At 36.5% G+C, this 18,204-nt stretch overlaps 1 protein-coding gene across 1 annotated transcript in view; it reads left to right on the top strand.

Annotated features, from left to right (window-relative positions):
* ST18 (ST18 C2H2C-type zinc finger transcription factor) overlaps positions 1 to 18,204 on the top strand; it is a 95,599-nt gene that overhangs the window by 36,123 nt on the left and 41,272 nt on the right. The window contains exons 4-6 of the mRNA XM_079299847.1: positions 8,451 to 8,641; positions 12,983 to 13,780; positions 16,535 to 16,669. Coding sequence (XP_079155973.1) covers positions 8,451 to 8,641; positions 12,983 to 13,780; positions 16,535 to 16,669 — 1,124 coding nt within the window. The remainder of the gene's footprint in view (positions 1 to 8,450; positions 8,642 to 12,982; positions 13,781 to 16,534; positions 16,670 to 18,204) is intronic.

Raw genomic sequence — 18,204 nt, 5'->3', positions numbered from 1 at the left:
TCCCATTCTCTGTTGGCAAAAAAACCCCACAAAGCTGATCTCCTTTACATCTTCTTTAACCAGACTGTAGTTACCAATATGCTTTTTATTTAAGCATTTACTCAGCTAGTAGGCTGACCACTCATGTGCAAGGCTTTATGGAAGCAAAGGTTGTGTGGATGATCTGTAGATTTGCCTAGAAACTTAATCCATTCTAAGCCAAATTCTTGGCCTGGGTCCCACTGGAATTTAGTGACCTACTGAACCTGGACAGATTGAGTGAGTAAATGAAAAAGAGGCTAGGGAGGCTGGATTTGGCCCAGATCTTGAGCATCATTCATATTACTGAGTTTAAGAAGTTCTTGAGCTCCACAGAATGAAAACTAAATTTTCTCTAAACTGACTCTTACTAAAAATAAATTATCTATTAGAAAACATACAACTTTAACCATGTTGAGTTCTTGATTTATGGAATGACATCCGAAAAAGTCATCCATTTCATTGACACAGTATTTAAAATTGAGGGTTTATATGTAATATTTGTCATATGACCTGAAATCTTTATGATCCTACAAGCTTGTTAACTGAAAACAAGAAAATCAGAGAAGTTAAATCTCTTGTGTCTTCCTCTGAGTGGCCTTTCCTTCATGGAGAATCCTGACAAAATAATAAAATAGAGTTGAATAAAAAATGAGAATATATTTTAAGAGAAAAATAAAAAGCCATTCCATTGACCTCTTGCAGCCTGAAACTTTTGTCCCCACAGGCATGAGGCTGAGGTGTGGATAAATTTCACCATAACTTTATGTCTTTTTCTTATGTTACTGCTGACTTACCATTGCTCCTCTCTTTTTACGTGCTTCTTTGCATTTGCTAAATCATTTCACAGTCCAGTTGTTCCTTTTGGTCAGGTGGCCTGTAACATTCAGTTTACAGCCTGAAACATCTCCAAGTTCAGTACATAATGACTCTACACCATTACCCATTTCTCCCCAGCCTCTTCTTATGGGGTCTAATAAATCCTCTTTTACCAACAAGGCTATGACAGTTCCTTTGCTTTTTCTTATATGTCTTTTTAAAATAAAATACGTCTTTTAATATCTTGCTCCAGCCAGCTTTCAGTTATGATACCATATTTTCTCCACATTATTATCTAGCCAGTTCTGCTCCTTTTTTTTTTTTTTTTTTTTTTTTTTGTAGCTAAACCTTCCATTTGTGTATATAGAAAACATTTAATACCCCCAAGTTACTGCTCTTGTTTTTCTCTATACTAGTGTTCATAAATATAAATATCCCTTTTATCTTTTTTCCATCTAAATCTCATGTCCATTCCTTTCATCTTGGTCCAGCCCTGGACTGAACTTCTGACAACTCTGGCATTTTAGAAAAAAGATCATTGCAATAAACTTCCATAGAAGGTCCTTTAAGTCTGGAATGGTTGCTACAGGGCACAGGAACAGTCTCTCCCTTTCACAGATACAACTTGTAAACCAAGTTGTATGAGTTACAGAGGGATGACTTTTTTTTTTTTTTTTTTTTTTTTTTTTTTTGGTGTTTAGTGTGCTGTTTAAAAATGAGAATCAGTCAGCTTTTCTTTAATTACCACTGGAGTAAATCCTCTAAGTTCTAAGCTTCATTGCAACCAATTCTCTGTGTCCAAATGAAGAGCAGTTTTTTCCACACATTTTATTGGTTTATACTCTTACCATTTAAATGTTTTTAAATGTTGACGGAAGAAAATGGCTTTTACCTGATGAATTCTTTCATAAATGTATTTTTGGGGAATTTTCAGCTGGAATACTTTTCCAGATTCTTTTCATCTCCTAGTCTGAATCAGTATAATACAATACTCTCAGTCATGTTATAAATTATCAGAATGTTATAAAATTTTATAAATTATCTGAAATAATCCTACATCTTGGTTAATTCCATAAAATAGAAGACACCACTACTGCCAATAACTCTGGCTCCAGATGAGCATTTGGGGCAAATATATGTTTAACTTCTTGACAGTGATGAGAACTCAGTGGTCCTTTTCAGGACTAGCCTTCAAAATTTCATCTATAAAATCTCATATCACTGTTAACAAATGTCCTTCTTTAATATTTTCACATGAAGTCATAAGTTTTTATTTGCATAATTTTGGGATATTTTTAACAATTGCAAAATTATTTAAAATAGATAGGAAAAGCCTTCTTATTTTCTGATTTAATTTGGTCTTAGACTACTAATGAATTTTAGCTGAAACCTTGATTGCAATTTTCTCAGCTGCCAGTCACAGTCTTAATCCTTGAAGTGCTTTAGGTAGTTGATGTGTGGCTACCTATAACTTTAAATCAAACAGTTGTTTCTGGACATTTGCAATTTTCCATTATTCACAAATCTTACATTTATTTATTTTAAGTAGGTATAATGGTGATTTTATCCCTTGCTCCAGCATATTCCACTATTCAGAGATAAATTCATGGACATACAAAACCTCTGTAAGCACAATTTCATATATTGTTGGATGGAAAGATGTTTGGAATTGGAAAATTCATTTCAGAATGGAGCACCAGAATACAGTGTAGTAGAAATCCTAACATAATGAATTAACATGTTTTTAATCCATACAGCAGACAAAAGAGGAGGTATTGAAACACAAATCCTTCTGGGATTGGGAGTTGAATGGTACACAAATGGGTTGAAGTCATTACAGCCTTTTCTTAACTGGCATTCTCACTAATGAAAAGCAAGTCATCAAGTATTTTTCTTTAAAAAAATAAAAGGAATGGGTCAAGAAATCCTTCTTTATTACACTAGTAATTTTCTTTTTGTGCTTTGAGAAAACTGTCTTCATTTTGAATCCAGCAAATATATGGATTTTAGATCCATGGGATAAAGTAAGCAGGATTACTGTTTAGCTGTCATTTTTTCCAAATGTCTATAAGCCTTGTAAATTTTATATTTTAGTATCCATGATCCAAAGTGATGCATTTTTCTTTCTTTTTTTTTTAAATAAAACATTCAAATGTGTATAATTTTAAACATACATATACATATACATGCATATATATATACACATATGTATAAAATCTAGATTAATCTGTGTGTCTTAAAGTCACTTGTATCTATTTTTCTGATTTTGTATACAGGATGGATGTGCCAATTCTTTCATATTCAATAAGTGATTTCATGGCATTAAGAACACCACCCTAGACCCTGATTGTGGAAAAATTCTTGAAGACCTGACTGGTGCTATGGATTTTCAGACTTTCTGTGGAGACTCTGACTTCTTGAAATTGTTAATACCATTTTTCTGTCTGTTATGCTGTTTAGAGCAACCTAAGCTGACAATACCTTCCCTCTCACTGAGCTACAAGATTTACATCCATTTTTCACAATGAGAGTCAATTAAGAAAGTGGAAAATAAATCTGTTTTAACCTGACAACAAACCACTGAGTCAAAGCAACACTCCACCAACCTCTGTTGTCCATCTGAAGTTACTGTAATTACCAACACCTGTTTGGGTTTTCAACTGCAGAGTCTACCAGCACTCTTTTTTGAACTCTGACCCTACAGCTCCTTTCATGAACCTCTGTCCTTGATGGTTGGTGTAAGTTTTATCAGCAATATAACATGAACTGACACATCCTAGGAGCAAGTCATCCCTTTTCTGCACTCAGGGCTAGTAAATTCTCCTAATCATCATCAGTTTATGAAGAATTCAAAATTTTTCTTGATTTTAGGTGATCAGATATTTTCATTGCTCTAGCCTAAATCCTAGGGAGCCCTTGTGCTAAAGAATTAGACAGCATCCAGCTCATCTGTGCCTTAGAGAACTGATAAAAGAGAGTGGTTAAGATGGGGAGATGTTTAAAGTTTACCTTCCCCACAGATACTTCTGATTCTCAAAATTCTTAGAAGAAAGCCCAACCACAACAGACACTTGGATGTTACTACTTCATCTTTGAGGGGCAAGTGTCCCTCAATTTTCAAATACTAACTCTTCCCTCCTGTAAGGAGTATTCGAATACATTGCCTTAGGGCATGTGAAAGTCTGAGGGGAAACAAAAACCTAGGTCAAAAGCACCTGACAGCATCTTCAATCATGATATAATTAAGGAGTAGTTAGACTAACTTTCTCTGTGTAAATACTAGGGTGAAGTTAAATGCTTCCGCACATCAGAAGATGCTGTCTCCTTTAATCATAATTCAATTGTTAGCAAATAGTCAAAATCCAATCCAGGTTATAAATTTAAAATAATTTTCTCCACAATTACAAATTTCCACTAAGTTTTGTTGCACAAACTCACATAAGGTATGGGATCCTTACACAGTAGTAGAAAATAAATGTGAGTGCCTTGGTATTTAAAGGCATTTATTTTCCCTCTTGAGTCTAAGAAGTGTATGTGAGATGTGTATTTTTCTGGTCTCATTATTTTTCATGGCATCCATTACAAGTATTATTAAAAAACAGTTTTCAGGCTGAAAGTACCCATAGCTTTACCTACTATGGCAATTTTTTTCTCTGTTTTCATGCTTTTCCAATCTGCAGGCTACTGTGAATAAGAAAAAATCCTCAGAGGTCTTGAATTCTTGCCAGCAGATTAACTACAACAAATCCTTGCTGGATACAACATGGTTAAAGGTCGGATTGAGGGCTTGACAAACACATCACTTAGATGAACCAATTACAAAAAAAAACCCAAAAAACAAAACCAAAACCAAACAGACAACACAACAAAAAAAAAAAAATCATGATCAGTTTTAAAGAAAAGCTTAATGTGTTCATGTGTTGCTTAAAACTTCTCTCTTTCTCCTGAGACATTGTTTTGTGGTAGGGATCCAGTGGACAGTACTGCCTGCATACTACCATTGTCTTTAATACGTGATCTGAAAAGAAATAAAGGAAAGAGAAAGACCCATTAAATTTCCCCAAAATATATTTAGGTATGAAATATCTCTGAAAGATTTATCTTGGGGATTTTTCAGTGTATGCAGCCAGGTCCTAAGTGTCTTAGATTTTAACCTCTTGACTCACACTATGATAATTGACACAAGACTGATTTTGGTAACAGAATTACTGACTAAAAAAAGATATAAAAACTTTGCTCGTTCTAGATAGCACAAACATGATTTTCTATCCATAAAATTTAAGCACAGTTAAACTTGGAAAAAACCCCCAACTATGTATTGGCTTTAGGCTCATAACAAAAAGAGCTTCTCCTGTTTTATGAGCCTTGGATTACCAAATAACCTTGACAGCTGAATCAGTGTTCCATGACAACAAGCAGGCCATTGATAAATAGCAACAAAACTATTAGATGTTGAATTTAAGAGATGAGTAATAGAGAAGCTAAATTATAGGTTTACCACTTGACAAAGTACAGCTTGACAAATCAGTGATAACCTACATGTGTGTCTGTGTGTGAATGTGCACAAGGAAAAGAGAGAAATAGAAACTTTTAAAGACAAAGGTGAAATTGACATGACATGAATGTCACAAAGGCATAAATATATTCTTTTCATAGTACTAAAACTCCTGTTTTCTATTATCAAATCCTTAACAAATAATGTGTACTCAAAAAAGCTGCTGCTTGTGAATTTTCTTCTGGTTTTATTTAAATCTTTCATTTTAAGCACGGTAAGGTAGAAAAGGTGAGGTATTTGTGATATGTGATAGAACTTTAAACTGGTTCCTGCTGAATAATAAATTCCAGTTAAAGCTCAAAATCAGCAGTTTAAAGGACCATCAGCAAAAGCAAGAGATGAAAAATCTCTTCCACAAGAATGGAGGGCAATTTGAACTTCCTAGGAAATAAGGGACATCTATGTTTGTCAACTTCCTTTAATCAGAGTTTACTAAATGTTGAATCTTATGTATTTTAAAAAAAAATGATGGGCTCTATCTGGATGGGTGACTGCTCGTGTACAGAAATAAGGACACAATAAGGACAAGCTAATGCATTAGTCTTTCATAGAGGAGAAACTTTCTGACATGACCAGTGTGCTCCCAGAAAGATCTGTGGCCTCCTGTCCTGACTTTGCTGCAGCAGCAGCTTTTGATTTACTGCTGTAAACCATGGTGGTTCTGTGAGGTGGGTTCATGTGCTCTGACTTCCCAGGGTAGATCTGCAGTGTGGGAGCAACACTCCCACACTGGTCTTGACCATGGTCTGCTGATGTCTCACTTTGACTCTCTTTTCCAGTTGTGGTGAAAAAATCAACATGTTGAATAAGTGTTATGCCAGTCCACAATGTGGGACTAAAACAAGACTGTACTCAGTGAGCAAGAATACAGCAATGAATTTTTCATATAGACACATTTTCCTTTAACTTGAGGTTAGTCAAAATCTTGACAATACTTAGACAAATTACAGGATTAAGGCTGAATAGATTAAGTTCCGTGACCTATGTTGCACAGGAGGGCATAATACATTATCCAATTGGATCTCTGGTTCCAAAAATCTATTAATTATTCTGTTATTAGCGAACAGCTGTAGTTTTGTCAAAGGAAAATGAAACACCAGAAACTGATCATGTCCTAAACACTTTCACAATATCTACTGGAGGGTAAATTGACAAATAAACGAGAAACATCAAAAGCAAACCTAGTGATGGTTTTGGTTAATAAAAAAAATTGTGTATGAAGGGATTTCGAACTTTTTTGACTTATTCAATTTTCCTGGAACAAGACAACTTGTATGAAATGCCATTCACAAATATGAACTAAGTAACTGTATTTCCTTAGAAGCAAATTATGCATTTTTTGACTCCATCCATCTCTGATATCTGTTATATGGGCATTATTTCCAGTGCTACACTGATACTGCTGTGATTCTGATCTTTATTCTGATATTCATGCTATCTTGCGTTCATAAACAGGGAAATAACACAGAAGCCATCTTTTATTCAACCACAGCATATGCTTACCATCCCATATTCAAGGATTCCAGATCCTCTTAGCATTTCAGTCTTCAGAAGATCAAGATTATCCAGTGTTTGAGGTGTATATGATGGAATTTTAGCATTCCCCCTAAAATGCAGATATTTGTATTTACACATGTTTGCCATGAGAGATTGCCAAAAGGTTGCTTAGCCAAATTTCTTTGGGTTTTTTTAACAATAAACTCAAGTTAGTCATATGCTTTTATCCAAAACAATCAGAACCTGAGCCAATTTAGTACACATAAGATACCTTGGAAGGATGAATTTATGCTGTTGAGCTTCTAATACGTGTAACGAATAGTTCTCTTCATTCATGCTTTTTTTTTTTTTTTTTTTTTTTAAATCTTGCAGCTAAGTCAGTGAACCAAATGCAAAATCCAACACCTAAGGGCATCATGCAGATTTGTAATGCACCTTGGGGGCACCTAAGGTTGAGAAACCATTGAGTGGATTACACAGATCCATATATGTAGTTTTTTCATCTCTGACAGATATAATATGAGCACTATTATTTGTACTACAAAAATTTCCTAGTATACTGTGTGTGAGAGATAAAAAAATAATGTCAAATCACTTACATGAAAAATTATTAAGAAAAGAGTGTTGAAGATTCCAGCCTCTTTAGGAAAGTGTCTTATGTTTTAACACCATAGAGATTTGTATAGTGACTAAGGTTTTGCTAAAAAACTGTAGAACCAAATCAATAGATTAATAAAACTGTAGATCAATATATTAAGCTCTATTAGGATCTGAAAGAAGCATATTAAACCTGCTACACATCTTCCTCTCTAAAATCCTGCCATTCTTCCTGTGTGTCATCTGAAAGTTAGGCATCTGAACTGGATAAGACCTTTCCCAGGGAACAGCTCCCACTTTCATCACATAAAAATAGTTTCAAGTGAGATGAATAGCCCTTTGCAGGAGCCTTTTTTCATTGTCTTTACAGAAACCTGCATACAGCTTAAACCAGGTCTTTATGGCTGGAGTAAATTAAATGAAACCAATGCTCAGGAGTAATATTAAAAGAGGGACTGGCGTTGCAAAATGTTATCAGTGCACAGTGTGTTTCTCATGGGTTTTATGCTGTTGAACTCAACATGTGTAATTGGATATTCATACTGATGAAAAGGTTAAGGACCAAAGGCTCAGGATTTTGTAATACAACTGGTGGTATAATTTTCCCTATAGCAGTTTTCCTGGATTATCAACACAAGCTATAATTTTGTTATCCTTTCCTTTAGGCTGTTGGGTTATGAATTTTTTTTGTTTTGTTGTACTACTCATTCTGCTTCTCCAAAAAAGATTTTGGCAGCAGTGAAAAGAAACAGGACTTGCCTGTGGCCTGGACTTTCAGTACCTGAGCTAAAATTAAATATCTGCTAGACAGAGTTTTCTGAAACTGCAAGCAATTTAGCATTTAATCAATCTCATTTTTATACTTAAACTATTAACTATTGAACTACAGGGTGATGCTATTTTTAAAACAATTTGTTTCTCATTTTCTCACATTTTTCCTTGTCTCTACAATTGATCATTGCAGTGCCTACAAATGCTCCATGGCTAAGAAGAGAAAAGCTGAAGATCAGATATCAGGTGTCCCTGTCAACAAAAGGAAGTCCCTGTTAATGAAACCCCGCCACTACAGCCCCAGCTTGGAATGCAAAGAAGAAAATGAAGATAGGACAGAGTTACAGGAAGATATCAGTGTCCTCGAAAGCAGCTTAGCTCCAGGTAGTTGCTTGAACTCCACTTGAACTTGTATTCTACAGTAAGGGAGATAAAAACCAGTATTTTGAAACAGGGTGCAAGATGTTTGACTTTTAGGAGAGTTGGAATGGTGCCTTTCTGTCCAGTTTTAACCATCCTACTCCCATTTGTTTTGTATAATAATTTCTCCTGGGGTCTAGTAAATGCTTTGTAGGTCACACAGTGACTGCAGCAGGTCAGATATGGAGCAGCATCTGCTTCTCCACTGCCTCTGTCAAAGAACAAGCTTAAACACACCACCATCACACACATTTCTGAAGAGTGGATTTTCACTGGAATATATAGAGCTCTTAGGAGGGAAAAATAATGCTTAGCAAAACATTGTTGACTTTAACATTTAGCAAAGCAATTTCATGCGTGTGACTGCTGTGTGTGTTCTGTTTAACACGATTATTAGACTCAGCACTTTTGTACTTGTTATTCCAACACTGGTAAGCCAAACACATCCAACAATTTATATCAGCTTCAACAATGTGCATGCTGCAGAATATGGACAAGGATGGGAGGACAGAAGGGTATAGATATAGTATGTTTTGATTATCCTTCCTTTCTGATATATTTTATATATATTCAAGTTGTACAAAAAGTCTCAAACCAAATTTTTTTTTCACATATTTGTTTAAGAAGTCCTGCCAAAATAGTTAATCAGACAAGGGAGAAGATATCAATGGATGATATCAGGAAGACACTGGCAGTCACCTGCATACAGGTGACATAACAAACGTTAAAATAAAAGGAATGTGGTCTGACTCCGGGAAATTAGCAATCATAGATAATAGGTAAACTGAATGAACTTAAATGTCACTCAGTTGCTGGTTGCTATTGGAATAAAAGATAATTTATTTTACACTTAGTTTCTTCTTATCAAATGCTTTTGAAGGACAGGGTGGTAGATTATATAATCTAAGTCCCTTTACCACAAAGGAGTGGACCTAGATATTTTTCAAGGTTTCTTTGAGCCTGAGCAGTCCTAGTATTTTATGATGAACTGAGATTTATTTGTGTATTTGTGTATATTTGTTTATTTGTGTTACTTGTGTATTTATCCACTCTAAATTGAAGTCCCTTAAAACAAAACAAACCCCACAAATTTTATACATATGATTACTATAAAACACACAGAAGAGGAAGAAGAATTTCAGATTAAAGAGTCAAATCATGATTCTACCATTATCAGAGGAGGCTTTTTTGACACTTCTATAACAGTAAAGTTTTCAGTCAGCTGTCACTTATAAATCTTCTAGGAGATTTTTCCAAAGGTCTGCATCCCATTGCTGTGAAAGCCTAGAAGGTTGCACCATCTTCAAACAGAACATTAGGTAGCAAGGTGATACACAATGTCTCTGTCTTTTGGGTGACATTTTAAAGAAAAATCAATCAAGGAAAAAATCCCATCTCTCTCAGTGCCTGTTCAGGCTGCAGGGAGTATTTCTAGCTCCTGACACCAGAAGAGAATCTGTTGGAGTACAAGTTTCAGTATGGTTCTTGTCTTGGGGCTTTGTTATTGTTCATTTTGACTTCATTTATCTATCTATCTATCTATCTATTTATTTATTTATTTATTTATTTATTTATATTAAGGTATTTGGATTTTAGCTGTATTTTTTGTGTTAATTCAGCCTGGTTCCTGACCATACACAGTTGCACTCAGTATTGTCTTTTTCTTCCCCTTTTTTTGTCCTCTCCACATCTTAAAGAACTTGATGAAGGGAAATTACTAAAATGGGTGTAAAAATAGACTCTGTGTCATATACCTAACTATATACCTATACTTAGACAAACCTAAGTTACTTAAGTTCTCTTTTTAAAAAGGGGCAAGTGTTGGGCCAAATCCATTGATAACAAAGTAGGGAAACCATGCCCTTCAGCCAAAACAAAACAAAAGAAAAAAAGTGTATTTTTAAAATATTTATTTGAGACCCGTATGATTTATTCCAATCTCCTTGTGTCAGTGATAATACAACCTATATCTTTTGCATAAATTTTACACACTACAAAACAAATTTCAGTGAAAGCATACAGTTGATCTCGATATATAGGTTTACCTGGGTTTCCTAGTGTAATATTGCTCACTTCATTATGAACACATGATTCTTTTCAGTTGATCAGTTAATTATTCAGTTCATGGATTGATGAAACTGTAAACTAAGCTGAGTTTTGATTATTTTAAAAGTAAATTTACAGCCTGTAGATGTAAAAAGCAAAGCTGGGACAGCTGAACTGTTAAGACTTATTCAACAGCAAATTTTTAGACACTGCCAATTATTTAAGGACCAAATTTTTTTTATCATGAACTTACACTATTTTTCATCTTTCACACCTAAAAATAGCTGAAAAAACCTTTTACCATTGAACATTTTGTTTGGTTTGTTTTCTTTTGATAGGTGGGAGATTTCTTTTATCATAGATCTTGCTACTTTTTGAAATCACCCACTGACAGTATTCTCTTATTTTCCAAATGGCAGAGGAGCAAATAATGGAAACCCATTTGTCTAAAGTTAGTTATAGAGCCAAATCATCATTCTTCCTTGCTGAGATGTGAAAAGATGGCACACTTTATTCAGAATACTGCAATGTGTGTGGTACTGGACCAGCTGCTGAAAAGTTACATGAAGGTTTACAGACACTTTTTTAAATACAACTTTATGCACACAGTTCACAAGGCCGCCTCTCCCTGCACGAGTCCAATTTTCTGAAGAAGAATAAGAATTAATCAATATTTTCTTTTAACATATAACAAACAGTTGAACCAAACAATTATGTAAACTGGAAATGACCCAAAATGCTAACAGTTTGGCAGCAGTAAAGTGAAATGCATTGTGGTGCACATGTGCATTTTTGTCCCCCTTTTCCCCTCCACAATAATCTGCACTTAATAGGAATATTTTAAACTATGTAGCTAAGCAACAGAGGTAATTGTTGCTTTCTAGAGCTTTTGTTAGGCACTCTAACACAGCCCAAATATGCATAATTAGGTATAATGTCTATAAATCATTATTGTACACATGTGGGTAGTTAAGTGGATTGAGAGAATAGTTCAATGAATTGGACATATTCACTGAAAATGCTTTTTATTTGTTTTCTGTAGTTCATAATACTTTAAAATTATCATAACCCTTTACACTTTCTCCTAATAGCTCACTGTGTTATTGAGAGAAACTTCATTTGCATTTTAGGCTATGCTTAATTTATTATTTAAACCTGGAGTTCTTCTGATTCAGGAAGGGATAGGCACATCTTATGAAATAGTCTAAGCTTGTTTATTCATCCTCCTTTCTAGGAAGTAAAATGTTAAATTTTTCAGTTTATGTTGAATAGATCCCAACAAAAGAATGTACCCTATAATCAGCATTATTGAAGGGGCTAGTGTTGTGACTAAATTCTTCCCTTCATCCAAAAATGCTTTTAGTTACTATGGCAATATTTACTTGATCCTGGCAAAACCAGTGTTGATTTTAGAGAGATAATTACCAGAAAGGAAGATGATGGAGATGTATTTTTGAGTGTCCTTGTCAGAGGAAATGTTTATAAAAAATTAAATGAGATACAAAAGGCATATTGTCTTCCACACTGACAATCTCTCCTACATGCAGCCTTTATTACCTGCTGGCTGCTGCTTTTCTTCTGAAGAAAGATGTTTATAAAGACAGGATGCGTTTCAGTGGTGTCTTTAACAAGTCCTTTATGAGTCTGTGCATAACAACCATTTCTGTTTGCCTGTGCATGACCTGATCTATCACTTAGTGTGGCAATTTCAATAGTGACCAGCAGCTTGCCCTTTGTGAAGTATTGTGGATTTTTCCATCAAGGTCTTTCATGGGATCTGGGGTGACTGGGAAAGCAATTAGGGTTTATTTTGAGAAAATATTTGGGAATCTTAGATGAAATAAAAGTGAAAATAGATCAAAGGAATATCAAAATGTGTCTATGTGCTTATATAAATACGTATATATACACACAGAGATTATATAGATTATTTACATATGTGTAGTATCAATGTATGGCACATCATATTTACATACATGTATATGACACTGCGTGTGTGTGTATGTGTTCTAAAAAAATATATGTTTTCACTGTCAGTGAGAAATGGGGATATACTTTTTTCTCATATGGAACTATAATATAAAGTATATATAGTCTTAGAAACATAGTCTTAGATCCTTGGTGTGAATTCGATAATTTCAGTGTACCTTTCTGAGTAATAAAGCAGCAGTTGGTAAGCCAATATCTTAATGTCACTTCTACAATACACCAAAAAAAAAATTATTCTTACTTATTTCTCTTGCATTTTTTCTCATATAGAGGAGAGTACTACAAAATCATCTGAGGAAACCCCTCATTTGTGTGGGCAAGAAAACTCCAGTCAAAGAAAAGACAACTACTCCAGCTATCAAGATGCCACGGCCAAATCTTCAATGAACATGGGAAAAGTAGCAAAAGATGCACCCAGTCAAACAGTGGCAGATAATCTAAATGACAGTGGTATTCAATCCTTAAAAACAGAAAGTGATGACGCTGATGAATGTTACCTGATTAGCTCAGCTGAAGGAAAGGAAAAGACTGCTACATCTGACCCAAAATACTGTTCATCTGAGGAAAATGAAAGTAACTCTGAAATTATGGACAACGAGTGGGATAGCTCTTCGAATTTCTCAGAAGAAACTAGTGTAAAGCCCCATGTAACTCAGAAATATATTGTAGAGTGTAATCAACCCAGCATCCTGGAAGTCCCAGAAATTAAAAAGGAAGAGGTGGAATATGGTCCTTGTGAAACACTCTGTGACTCAGAAACAGAGCTAAGAGCACCCCAGGAGCCTCCCTCCGATCCTTTCGAGAAGAGAATTCCGAATCTCTTCCCTGAAAGTGAAGAAGATGACAACGAGTGCCTGTCAGAAACTACAGACGTGTCAGTTGAGCTGGACAAAACAAAAGGCAACTTGAGTTTGCTAGAGCAAGCAATTGCTCTGCAGGCAGAGCAAGGGCATGTGTTTCACAGCACCTACAAGGAACTGGATAGGTTTCTTCTGGAGCATCTAGCAGGGGAAAGGAGACAAACCAAAGTTATTGACATTGGTGGGAGACAGATATTTAGCAGCAAACGTAAGGAAGTATTTTTGGCTCTTCTTGCTGGCTTAAGCATTTGTCCTGTGGCTGATAGACAATTCTGAGCTGGGTTTTATAGCAACAGTAAAGAATCTGGAATTTAGCTGGTAATTTTGTTAATTATGTACCTTCACACCAGTGTCTCACATCTAACCAGGTTAAATGCTAGGTACTTGGCTTCCTGCCAAACTGCTATGTGAAATCATCAGTAATGTGTACTAAAAGGCCTGTGTAGCTGGCACTGATATTCCTCCTCCTCCTTTTCCTCCTCCTCTCCTTCCTCCTCTGTAGGATGCTGATACAAACCTCCAAAGTTTCAGCAGCCGAAAGACAAGGCATTAAAACTGTGCTCAAAGGCAATTTTAGGGTGAAAAATTGATCTCCACCAAACACACTACCTAATTCCTAAGACGTGTTTTCTGAGTTCAGTCTACTTCACATATCAATCATTATTACATCAACCAACATTACATTTTGCTACATTCAGCATTTCTGAGCCAGAAGAGCACAAGCCATGCTCTTCTGCCTTAGTCACCATCAGCAGAAATACCAGAAAATTCCAAAATCTTTATTGCTTCTGAGGGTTTGTGGTATCCTACAGATTCAAAGGATCATCACTCAATTTTCAACACTAATCAGGCTTCCAGAAGTGAAAATTAAAAAGATTTGGGTTTGATATATAAACTGCGTTGTCTTGTACAAAATTCCTCAATTGAGGATAATTACAGAACATCAAGAGATGCAATTTTATAAGCACAATCCCTTTTGTAGTAAGTAACAATACATTCATCTGTCCTTTGACTTTTCCTTTTGGCCTTCCAGACATCCCGAGGTCACTCTAGCATTGGCGCAATTTCTGCTTTTGATAAATGATTTACTTTGATATTTCTAATGTTACTTTAGAATAGTCCATGTGGATATAGCAAATATTATAGTAATTTACTTATCTAAAGCATTTATTGTGAAAGAGAACTGACAGGCATTTTTAGTAGCTGTAACTATAAAATATTTCCTGTGGTATTAGGGAAAAAAATGCAGACATTTCATTTTTGTGTCTCAAGCAGTGTTTTCCTTAGGCTTTCTTAAGCTGTGCATGCATGGTACTAATCTACCTTTTTATTAAACTACATGAACCTTTATTTGCTCAGATGACTTTGGCATATGCAGGAACTTTTTATATATCTTTCCTATCCTGAGAGCAGCCGTGTTCACCGGGCTCACCTTGGTGTCAGTGTGACTTTCTCACGACACACATAGGAAAGAACAGTGATGTAAGAATGGCAGAATCTGTCCTTTCCTGCTTTACCTCATATCATTATTAGCTGTGGTTTCCAGGTGAGTTCAGAGGTAACACACGAGGCTTTATTTGGGTTGCCTAAGCACCATAAGATTGTAGTCAATGTTGTATAGGGCACATAATTTTGCCACTTTATATAATTAACTGGGTTTTATTTCTATAAAATCTATCACCAAATCCACCAGCTCTTAATTTTAATTCTTGGATGCTAGATCAGAAAAAAATCTATTTCATTATAAACCTTTCTAATTATCGGAGGAAACACTAAATCGTATTTCAGGGTGTCTCTTTATTTTCTGTTCACTATTGTAGCATTTTCCATTTGCAGTGATTCTAAAAAGCATGTGGTCTCCTGATGATGCTGAGTCTATTTTCTTTCCTCCTTGTTTATTTATTTTACTTTTTTAATCTAAAACCTTGCCAGGAAGTTTAAACCTTAGCTGTCTCTGGTGATTCTGTCCCTAAGCACATTCTACCTCATGATCCAGAAAAATGAGCTTGAAGGAGGCAGCTCACTGTGCTGGCTGCAGCTGTTTTCTCCCCCAGCACCAAATGCTGTTGGCAGCCAATCACAGATGGAGCTAAAACCATCCTCAGCAATTTATGCGGCCACTTCCTCCAGATTTCTCACAAGAGAATTTCTGGACCAGAAATCATTCCTTTCTCGCCCAGACTTCAGATCCTGCATTGGAAATCAAATAAAGGTTTTCTGACCAGTGCGTCCTGCACAACTCTAGATGCTTGAAACAGAGGCTGGGGATGCACGGTGGCTGTTACAGCGTGGTAGCTGTGGGGCTGGGCTGAGACCTCTCCTTTGAAAGGGTATCGCCTGCTCCATGCTTGCAGTGTCTTTGTGGGCTGCTCCACAAAGCAGCATTGCCATGTGTACCAGAGGGAGCTGCTTGCCTTGCCTCTCAAATGTAAAGTGGCATGTATTCAGTCTCCTAACAAAGAGCCTACAGCCTAGAGATCTGTGATATTTAAGGAATGGCTTCTGGTTGAAATGCTTTTTGTTTGTTTGTTTATTTGTTTCACACCTCAGCTTTTATTTGGTTGTCCCTGCTTCCTGGAGTCTGACATTAACAGAGCAAAAGATTATTTTTCCTTTTTTTATTTATTCCTTTATAGATCTTGCTGTTGGCTCATGCTGCCAGTTTTCTGGCTTATTGGATTGTGGCTTCTGTCCTGTTTGAGGCTCTGAATGGAATAAATGACACTGGAGTCCTAAAGCTATATAGTTTAGCACATAAATGGCATATTGGGAGAGGGAAATCATTGTTTAAGAGACACATTGTGAAAACCTGAAGTAAAATTTCAGTGCATACAGCCTTGTTAAAACTTTTTGCAAGAATTAAATCTGAAGTATAAAATAGAGTATATCACACTTCTAGGATCACTCAGCTAAGTGCAGACGGGCTAAACCTAAACAAAATCTTTATCTGATTTCTCTGCAGATTCACCCAGGCCTGAAAAGAGAGAAACCAAATGCCCCATCCCAGGATGTGATGGCACAGGGCACGTGACTGGGCTGTACCCTCACCATCGCAGTCTCTCAGGCTGTCCACATAAAGTTAGAGTGCCACTAGAAAGTGAGTATCACCACCCTGCTGTCCAGAATAACAACTGGATCTGTCTCAGTATTGTGGGTAGTGTGTGCTTATGATGGACAAGAGTCCTCTTTTTTCTGTATGAGATTGCAGGATGAGACTGGGAAAGAAGCCATCACACCTTCTTTGCCCCCCAGCTCACAGTCACAGTCCTGCTTCCCACACTTGTACAGCTCAAATGCTCCTCAGCATCATCCTTACAAACAGCAGCAGGCTCCTTAGACAGCCTGGGAAAAACAAGATCAGACAACCCACCCCCACCTGCATGCTGTAGTCCCCTGAATGTTCCAGATGTTGCTCGCTCACACTTTTGCTAAGGCACAGACATCACCTGCTTGTTTCAGAGCCGTGGCCTCGTTCGCTGCAGTCGCACACGGAGGCTGCTGGTTTCCCTTGCCAACAGATGAGAGGCCTGGGCATGCTTATGCAGAGATGCTTCCAGTGTCCTCCTCACTGCTGAGCTCAAAAGGGTTATTTCCATCAGCACATCCCAGCTCTGCTCCACAGCAGGTCCCTGTCCCAGTATCACACTAACCCTTTTATGTCCAGTCTAGCCTGAATTTCCCTGCTTATTTCTAACTGTGCTGCTCTGATTACACTGGCTTGACTGTGTGTGTGTGTAATCCTACAACATGATGCAATGAAATGCTGTGTAATAAGCCAAAACTTAATGTGAAACTATCTGCTTAAACAACCTAGTTAGTCAGACAGTTCTTTGTGGGGGTATGCATAACAACAAATTAAAAGGATATTTGCACTTTACCAAAATCCTCTTCTTAACTGTAGCTCTCTCCTTTCTTAAATCTGGTGCTAAACCGTACTTATGGAAACATCTGCTGAATTAAGCAGGCTGAATTTCGAAGGCCTTAGCAACATTAACTTCCTAAAAAGTTAAAATTAACAAGTCCTTGTTAATTATCATGCTTCCAATTAGATATGCTCTGTCCTGGTGGGAACAAAAAAACAAACCCAAACAAAAAAACAGAGTTAGAATGTGGTTCCTGGCAGAACAAACCTGTGGATTGAACAGTCAATTTTTTGTGAAACACTGTGCCCTAAAGGTGCATAATGATTAACCCAGACATATCTGTCAGGTTTAGCGAAGGTGATCCACATCCACGGGCACAAGAAATGTACAGGCAAGAGGTTGTAATCACTACTAAGAGTGTAAGCTGATGCTTGGAACCATTACTGGTTAGTCCAAGGTAGTTTCAGCACAGCTCAGATGATAGAAGGTACAAAGTTCAAAGGAATGAACTAAAAATATCTGATAAAATGTATAAACAGCCCTCATGTACCTGGGAGATTTCCTTCTCTGGGACAGAGAGGAACTGCAGCTCCATGTACCATGGACAATGTGGCCCAGGGCTCCTCTGCCCCCTGCATTTTCCAGTGTTGGTGCATAAAAGGCTTCACGATTTAACCTCTTTGCTGATTTCCACTTACATTCTTTTAAAGCCTGTATAAACAATTTTATGCATGTGAAATAGACTGGCTTATGCTGGAGGTACCATAGT

Source organism: Erithacus rubecula (assembly GCF_903797595.1).
Source record: "Erithacus rubecula genome assembly, chromosome: 3".
Taxonomy (NCBI): Eukaryota; Metazoa; Chordata; class Aves; order Passeriformes; family Muscicapidae; genus Erithacus; species Erithacus rubecula.
This window is presented reverse-complemented; position numbering and strand designations above follow the sequence as displayed.